Here is a 9596-nt window from a genome sequence, read left to right on the forward strand (position 1 = left end):
ATACACATACAATGACACCTGCATCATCATTTTTACCCCCACATCCTACTACCCCCCTTTATCCCTTTCTCCTCCTCTTACCTCCTCCTCTACCTATACCTCCGAAAACGGAATACGGCTGTCTACTTGGCGATGTAAAAACTGCCATGCACGTAGAAGCCCACTCGTACATGTGTACGAGGGAACGTGGGAGTCGCAGCCCACGAACGAAGAAGGCCGTCTTCTTCTCTTCACATAACATCAACCCTACCCCACTTCTCTGGAGCCAGTTGCATTGCTCGGACGGAAGAGCCCAGTATGGTCGTAACCCGCTACTAACTGTGTGTAGTGTGGAACTGACCAATGGCGTAGTTCGGTCAACGGTAGGCATTTGGTCACGTGTAACTGTTAAAAAGTTAGAACCAAGAAACGCAACTGGCGCGTGCACTGGTCCCTTCCGTACATGAGAGCGATTTTTGGCGAGACGTTGGAGGCATCTTTGTAAAAGTGGTGTATCTTTTCTTCTTCTTCAGTCCCATTTGGTTCATGAAAGCAATTTTTCATCGGTAAATAATGATGAAAAAGTTTGAAGCATCCTTGTGAACGAAACGAAAACAGTTTTCATTTTGTGTTCATGTGATGTTAGACGTATCTTGATTTTTATTTTTATTTTATTTTATTTTATTTTTTTTTGGGGGGGGGGCTTCATATTTTATACGTCACTTCGTCTTATATTCATATAGAAAATTGTAATTGTATTTGTATTTCTTTTGTTTCACAACAGATTTATCTGTGTAAAATTCGGGCTGCTCTCCCCAGGGAGAGCGCGTCGCTATACTACAGCGCCACCCATTTTTTTTTGTATTTTTGTATTTGCGTGCAGTTTTTTTTCCCCCCCTTAGAAGTGGATTTTTCTACAGAATTTTGCCAGGAACAGCCCTTTTGTTGCCGAGGGTTCTTTTGCGTGCGCTAAGTGCATGCTGCACACGGGACCTCGGTTTATCGTTTCATCCGAATGACTAGCGTCCAGACCACCACTCAAGGTCTAGTGGAGGGGGAGAAAATATCGGCGGCTGAGCCGTGATTCGAACCAGCGCGCTCCGCGTTACCTCTAGGCCATCACTTCACTTGCGTGGTGAGTCCCATCTGAGATGGGGTTACTGCACCTTTTTAAGCCTGCATATTATTATTATTACTATAATATTATTATTACTATTATTATTATTGTTAGTATTACTGTTGTGATTGTTATTATTAGTATGATTATCGTTTTATTAATAGTTGTATCAGTATTATTGTCATCATAGGTATTATTGTTATTAATACATACACCAGTAAGTTATTTGTTTTGTGTTTGTTTTTTTTTTCCTTTCAGGCCTTTGGGTTCTTCACATTGATCGCAATCGGTGGCCACGGGTTTCTGACGTTCCGGGCGTGGTGGGCAGGACGTAAGCAATCGGCGGCCGAGGCGGCGCCCAAAGCCTCCCCACAGTACGACCCTGATCGGAACATGGAACTGTACTGAATGGGAACGGACAGTGGTTTCTGCATCTATACATAGTGGGGAGAGTGGCATGGGTTTTTGTGTGTGTGGATTGTGGAAACATTGGGTGATGTTGTAGTTTTTCCATGTGTAGTGGAGTTGGGTTTTTTTTGTGTGCGTGTGTTTTGTGTGTTGTTGCTTTTAGTTTGTTGTTGAGGAAATGAACGAGTGAGCGAGGTGTGTGTGAAAGATTTTGCGATAGGAGTTGTGCTGAATGCGTTTTTTTTTCCTTTTTTCTTTATTTTTCCGGGAAGGGTTGGGGTTATGTAGTTGAGTGAAGATGAAGGGGGTGGGGTTGGTGATCAGAAATGATTGTAAATGTGATGAGAGTGATTATGGGTGAAATAGCTGTTGCGCTGAATTTTGCTGAGGAGGAGGAAATTTTACCTTCTGCTCGAGATGAAGCAGTTTGTTGGCTATGAACTTGCGTATATTATGAAGAATCCATGCTAGTTGAGCGCATATCCGTGTGTGTGTGTAAGTGTAGATGGTTTCTGAAGTGACACGTCCTTGTTAACATTCCTTGGAGAATTGATGCCTGAGGGTCCTTTACCCATCCTTCCCACTAACATTGGTACATATCAGTAAAATTGTTGACATGTCCACGCCCTAAATGGACACTATAAAAAAAAAAAAAGCAGCATGCCCAGAATTTGAGAAAACGATGGCAGCAACTGTATCGGCCATCTTGTAACAAACTGCTTACATATCGTATGTCGCGCTATTTTCTCTTATTATTTTTTGAAAATTCACTTTGTATTACTCTTACATTCCAGGTCAAACAAGATAAACATTTGGAGACATGGCTTAAAGTAAGATTTTTCAGGCGATGTCTCTTGTATATACTGCAGTGTCTGCATTTATTTAGTTCACTCTTGGCATACTTATGTCTCTTTGACGGAATGGTATGATCACAGTTTTTTTCTCCCCAAACCACATCTTGCATAATACTTTTTTGTTGTTTTCCTAGCTCAGTTGACTGAAGGAAAAGTATTTTGTTTCCAGAGACATACTTATAACCCTCAATCCACTCCATTAGAAGTGAGATACACACATGTTCACCATAACTTCTATTCTTTGAAAGGTCACAATGACCAAGGTATAAGTAGGTCTACACCTTTTCCTGGGGTGCTATAAAAAAACAAACAATACAAAACATCAGACAAACATAACATATTTACAGATTGCATTCCATATTTCGCCAGTGCATTTTTGAATAATGGCATGTACCTGGGCGCGACAGTGATCAGTGTTCGAATCCTGGTTTCAGCCTGGTGTAATAGTTAGTACTTGACTTGGGTCGAGGGTGGTGAATAGTTATTAGTACTTGACTTGGGTCGAGGATGGGTAAATGAAAGCGGTGGAGGGAGAGGACTAGGCCCCGCCTTCCTATGCCAAGCCCTATAGACTCAGTGAATATGAATTGACTACCCCTACGGGCGCAGAAAGGAATTGGGACCATTCATCTTTAGCGAAAACCTTTTGTCACGTAATTGTGCGAGTTGGAGATCAAACGTCACAACATCAATAATCAACTGGCCGAAGATATGCATCTTGCATTTGCTTTCATGTATTTATTAATGTATTTTTTGTTTTTGGTAAATAAATAAATATCAATTTTTGTCATTCTTACGGCGTGTCAGTGTGTGCATGTGTTCAGTATTCGAGGCTTGGGGAGAAACTCATCTGTGAGTTTAGGTGCGCTGTGGTATGGACCACATACTAAACGTGCAGGGAAGGAGCCAGCCACGAAGTGTCCGAAGCACATTTTGGGCAGCAGTTCTTATCAAGCAAATCACCCCAAGAAGGCAAGTAGAAAGCGCGCGCGTGCACACACACACACGCACGCACGTGCACACACACGCACGCACGCACACACACACACACACACACCAAACATGCGCACTCAAACACGCATACTCCATAAAGCGCACACACATACGTGGCAAAACGGTTGACGTCTTGGACTGACGACTGGTAAGATGCAGTTCCAACCCCTTTGGCGCCTGAACTGGATAATCAAACGGAGTGTCTTGTCATTCGGACGGATGAGACGATAAACCGAGGTCCCGTTTGAAGCACGCCCACGGCAACTGATGTGTTGTCCTGTGGCAAGTTTCAGTCGAGTGAGTCCACGTGGATAGGCCCACAAATATGTATGCGTGCACGCAAGGTCTGACCAAGCGCGGTGGTTTATGCTGCTGGTCAGGCATCTTCCTGCAGGAGATGCGGTGTAGTGTATATGGATTGGTCCGAATGCAGTGACGCCTCTTTGAGAATTTCAAACTGACAGGCGCAACAGCCGAGTGATTCAAGCGTTGGACTTTCAATCTGAAGGTCCCCGGATCAAATCCCGGTCAAGGCACCTGGTGGCTAGAGGGTAGAGATTTTTTTCCTCCTTCTTCTTCTGCGTTCGATGTTTTGGCTGCGTCAGACGGTCACCCCTGTCGCCACGATGTAACCCACGGTCTTCTCCAGGTCGTGGCGGTCTCCCCAAAGCTGCGCCTGTAGCTCTGTGCCCCCTGGCCAGGTTTGACGCCGTAGAGCTTCATGGGTTGGGCAGTGTTGGAGGATGTGTTCAGGGGTCTGGGGTCCAGTGCCACATGGACACTCATCAGTGTGGGCGATCTTCATACGGTGAAGGTGACTCAGTAGTCGGCAGTGGCCAGTTCTCAGTCTGAAGAGGATTTTTTTCCGATCTCCCAGGTCAACAGATACGCAGACCTGCTAGTGCCTGAACCCCCTTCGTGAGTATACGCATGCAGAAGATCAAATACGCACGTTAAAGATCCCGCAATCCATGTCTGCGTTCGATGGTTTATAGAAACAAGAACGTACCCTGCAAGAACTCCCCCGAAAACAGAGTATGGCTGCCTACATGGCGAGGGTTAAGACGGACATGCATGTGAAAGCTCACTCGTATATAATGAACGTGCGAGTCACAACCCACAACACAAACGAAGAAGAAGAAGAAGAAACAAAAACTGAAACTGGTGGATTATGATAGGAGATTTTTCCGATCTACCACAACACGCATACAGGTTTAGTAGTGCCGTACTCCACCTCGTGCGTTTATACAGGCAAAACATCAAATACGCACGTTATCGATCCCGTAACCCGTGGCAGTGTTCGGTGGACTATGGGTAAACGAACATACCCAGCATATGAGCATGCTCTCTCCCGAAGACGGAGTGTGGGTGCCACAATGGCAGGGTCGCAACTGTCATACGCGAAAAAAAAAAAAAACGAAAAAAGAGGAAAAGTAAAAAAATCAGCGCGTTGGTACGAGTGAACGTAGCAGCTGTTGCCCACAAATATTGATAACAAAACACACAAAAACGAAAGAAGTAAATATTGGTCACCGTATTCAAAGGCAGCTCATGAAAACCCTACTTGCGATTACTCGCATGTGCTCTGCTTATTATCCAGTCGATTTTTTCGCAACGATTCCAGTCAAATCACGAATTGTGGTACAGTCTTATCAGAATTGTAACTGACTTTTTTCCCCCTCTCTTAAGTTTGAAATGGAATTGATCCGCTCCTTTACACTCTGAACACATTCTTGGCTGTGAAGGGACAGTACCTTGTAATAAAAGTTCTCAGTATACTAGGGGTTATCTCCCTTATGCCTGTTCGACATCGAGCAAAAACTGCTGCGAGCGTGTGAGAAGGGGTATGAAGAAGAGAGAGAGAGAGAGAGAGAGAGAGAGACACGGGCATACAGAGACGTAGAGAGAGAGACAGAGCATGCGTGCAAGCAGAGAGATGGTTTATTCATATATAGACCTAGGCCGATAATGGAGAGAGGTATATGAACAAACTGTGATGAAAACATCAAAATGCAATGTATGTGAAAACATAGCATTAGCTCCCGCACTGAGAGAGAGAGAGAGAGAGAGAGAGAGAGAGAGAGAGAGAGAGAGAATGTGAATACTTTATGCATTTGAATTTAGAGGTGATATATTGTCTTGATATAATTTAAACATCAATTTCTTTGACGTGACCGTTGATATGTGCGTATAGCATTTTGGTATGGCTGTGATGTGCTTTTTATTCATGTACACCCCTTCATGAGGAGCTATGGCCTAAAATCAGTAATGAATAAAGCATTCGCATTCGAGAGAGAGAGAGAGAGAGAGAGAGAGAGAGAGAGAGAGACAGGCAGACAGTGGGGCGAGATGCCACCCACAGCGAGCGGAGCATACGGTTCGACTTATGACAGCGCTGAAGAGAAACACGATTTAACAAGAGAGAGAGAGAGAGAGAGAGAGAGAGAGAGAGCGAGAGGGGGAGGGAAAGAGAGAGAGAGAACCAGAGACAGAGATGAGGGAGGGAGGGAAACTAGGGAGAGATAAAGAGAGAGAGAGCGAGACAGAGCGATGGAAAGAGAAAGACTAACGAACAAAGGATTTTTTTTTTTATGGGGACGATTCAGAAAATGATTGCGTAATGACGGCTCATAAAAAAGTTAACACACACACACACACACAAAACAAAACAAAAAAACCCCCACTTGATTTGCTACATATTTTTCACATATTCATGAATCATTTATTTATGTATTTTATTTATCTGTTGATAATGTAATTTTTAAAATGTATTTTTCATGTGTGCGTAATATGTACTGAATTACTTTATTTCATGACTCATTCATTTATATCTTACATTTATGTATGAAAAAAACCCCTTACTCTCATTCATTTATTCGTTGATTTATTCATGGTTTTATGCATCAGATATTCTGTGACAGGCAAGCAAATCAACATAAACAGACAGTATCAGTTTTGATCATCTGTGTTTGTCGATTCTTGATAGGAAAACAAACAACAAAATACAGACAGATGAGCAGATAAACAGTGTGTGTGTGTGTGTGTGTGTGTGTGTGTGTGTGGGCGTGCTTCCCCCTCCACACCTTCTGACATGTGATGGTTGCACTGTTCCCTCTTTCTGCTGTGTTCTTCGACTTTGATAAAACTGTGCTGGCTTCATGAAGCACGTGAAGTCCGTCTTTTGAAAGCGAGTTTGGCTCTGACAGCTCTGTGTGCGTCCACTGTTCACTTGGCCTCAGTGATGGAAACACAAAACATGATCGGCAGGGGTGGGAGATGGTGGGCGTTTGGAGGGTGGAGGATATGTTTTAAATGGTATGTTTTAAAACATGCCAGTTAAGTCGTTTTTGTAACATTTCCATGCATTAAGGTAATGTTTCTTTTGTAAAATTTCCTAGACTTGCACATCGTCAGTGAATTTTTGTTAGGTCTTGTTATATCCATGGCGATATTTCCAGATCAGTTAAACAGAACGTTGAATGGATGTGGAATGCTTTTTACTGTAATTAAAATCAGATAAATATTTTCCATTTGAAAACATGCACAGACCATATTTAATTTCCCAAATCTCTATTCAATGATTTAAATGAATCAAATCTCCAAACTGGAGTTCCTACCACCCCACGAAGAGTCCGGCTGCTTCCCCCGTGTCCTGAGAAACGGCTGTTTGGGTTCATTCCATTCTGGTGCATCTTCTCTGGAGGCTGAACTGAAATGCTTCAACTCTGCACAGCAAATAAATGATAAAAAAAAAAGGTTTCATAATGAATAATACTAGAATATATTATGCAATAAATACATGCTTACTCCACAAGAGAAGAGATTGGGAAAATGTGAGAAGAAATACTAATCTTATTGTCTAATTGGATACAAAAACGTGGAAAAAGAAAATGCCAACGCAAAGCAATTCAAACGACAGTGTAGTCCAGTACAATGTTAAAAAGAAAAGAAATGGGGGTTGGTTCAGTGGGGATGATGATGCAGACACACTCTAGAGCCTCATACCAATAGCAGGGCCATATGGAGTGGTTTTTATGGTGTTTACTACTATAACATTGGAATAAGCAGAACCAAACAACACATAGCAGCATTGACTCAAACAGATCTGAGCAACGCACATTTCCTGCCTAGCACACCCTACACAAAGCAGCACCCACAAAGCAGCACACAGCCACATAAGGATTCCCTTGCACGTTTTCATCAACCTGTGCCAGTTTCCATTTCTTTCAGATGACTGCTTGGATTTAAATTTAAAGCTTGACATCGCTGGCTACACATCCACTGGGCAGACTAGGAAGGAGAAGGGCTATTTTTGCTGTGAGTACAACTGTGCTACTTGCAAACTGATTTATAATTTGTAAATTCCGACACTGTTTCACATAACTTTGCTGAATGTATTTAATGTCGGTAAACTTGGTTTTATTTATTGCTTTGACACGCAAGTCACAGGTCTTTCATGTTTCAGCTAAATTACTGTGGTGTTGGAAGGCTAGTAAACTCATTCTTTTCGAACGTCGGGGTCAGTAACGTAAAGTGTTGAGGATGAAATATTTCGTCTGCACTGACGTGTTTGGTCTCCCTGTGAGAATAATTCTGAAGAAAGGATGCATCTTTCTCATCCTATTCTGAATAGGTTAGGCGTAGCGTTAGATCAGGTTAAGTGTTGACGTAAACTAGAAGCGTTCCCGTTCAGTGCGGATAAAGCCGTGTACTATACACATCTTCATTCGACTGAACAGCATTATCTCATTTTGCAACACAGGTCATAATTATTTAGCTGTCTGTAAGGCTTCTTCCGGCGATTTCCTGCGTGAGTGTAAACACTGAGAAGGTCAGAAAGATACGTAGGTCCTGCGGAGTGGAAAGCAGAATAGCAGAGACACGCAACTCTGTATTTAATTCTCGCTTCAATGGGGAGCCAATGTAGAGTGCGGAGGTGAGGAGAAATGTGATCAGTACGTGGGACTCAATCAGACGGACAGCATTGTTTTGAAGTTTTTGAATTCGCTGAAGATTATGTGGACAGCCTATGAGAAGAGAATTACAGTAGTCAATACGTGACGACACAAAAGCAGAAATAAGAGTTTCAGTAGTTTCAACAGAAAGGTACTGACGGATAGAGTTGATACGACGAAGTTCACAATTGGCCTACCTACCCTAACACGGAAAGAATTATACATTGGTGTGAAAAATGTCCGTGTGTGTTTTCATCCATTTCTGAGATGGACTGAATGTTCTGTTGGCGTTACGTGTGATCTTCCATTTGAGTATCCACAATCATCAGGTTGATTTCGCGTTGCTATTATGCTCGAGATCCGATGGTCGAGGAAAAAAACCCCCAAAACAAAACTACACTTGACCCAGCCAGTCAAGACCCGTTCTGCGGGACTAACATGATACTGAATCAGGAGGAACCCCTAAACCTTAAAAAAGAAAAGAAAAAAAAAGTTTAGACTGTTCTAATAGACTGGATGGAATGGACAATTTTTTTTTTAAAAGGTACTCACACTGTACAGTATTTACATTCACCAATGGCCACCAGGACTTTAGTGCTGATGGCTGGACGGGGCTGGCTTCCATTCAGGTGGGCTGCAGAGGACTTTCAGTGCCTTTCTTTTTGGGGGCTGGCATAGAGTTGTCCTCACTGTCCACATTCTCTGTGCCCGGTCTGGCATCCGTCTGTCGGTTGGTGTTCGTGTCTGCTCAGTTCATGTCTGCGTGCGTCCAATCAATGACAAACGAGTGTAAAGCCGGTCATGTTACATTATTGGTTCACATCAATGAGAACATGAAGTAAAGCGAAAAGACCAGCAGACACACACACACACACACACACACACACACACAGACTTTAACAGCAACTGACCGCATCAGAACGTTCTTGCACTGGTAGTGGTGGAGGATGTACCGAGGATGTGGAGGATGTACCGAGGATGTGGAGGAAACCACCTCACCGTCGGAGGTGTCCAGGTCACTGAGCTGAATATCAAAGCTCCGGAAAAAAAAGAATTACACACACATGTATTGGAAACAAAGCCTATGGGCGCAATAGCTGAGTGGTGAAAGCGTTGGACTGTCAATCTGAGGGTCCCGGGTTCGAATCTCTGTAACAGCGCCTGGTGGGTAAAAGGCGGATATTTTTCCGATCTCCCAAGTCAACATATTTGCAGACCTGCTTTGTGCCTGAACTTCCTTCGTGCGTATACGCAATCAGATCAAATACGCACGTTAAAGATCCTGTAATC

The 9596-nt window shown here is 43.2% G+C and overlaps 1 protein-coding gene and 1 long non-coding RNA gene across 2 annotated transcripts in view; one reads left to right on the top strand and one right to left on the bottom strand.

Annotated features, from left to right (window-relative positions):
• LOC143285400 (CKLF-like MARVEL transmembrane domain-containing protein 4) overlaps positions 1-3143 on the top strand; it is a 19185-nt gene extending 16042 nt beyond the window's left edge. Inside the window, exon 5 of the mRNA XM_076592646.1 lies at positions 1355-3143. Coding sequence (XP_076448761.1) covers positions 1355-1504 — 150 coding nt within the window. The 3' untranslated portion in view covers positions 1505-3143. The remainder of the gene's footprint in view (positions 1-1354) is intronic.
• A 3800-nt stretch (positions 3144-6943) lies between these two features.
• Positions 6944-9341, bottom strand: LOC143285966 (uncharacterized). The gene is made up of 3 exons (XR_013055736.1): positions 9218-9341; positions 8859-9065; positions 6944-7076 (listed from the first exon to the last, which is right to left on the bottom strand). It is a non-coding gene; the product is annotated as an uncharacterized LOC143285966 (long non-coding RNA).
• Between the last annotated feature and the right edge of the window lie 255 nt (positions 9342-9596).

The sequence above is a fragment of the Babylonia areolata genome, chromosome 9, assembly GCF_041734735.1.
Source record: "Babylonia areolata isolate BAREFJ2019XMU chromosome 9, ASM4173473v1, whole genome shotgun sequence".
Taxonomy (NCBI): Eukaryota; Metazoa; Mollusca; class Gastropoda; order Neogastropoda; family Buccinidae; genus Babylonia; species Babylonia areolata.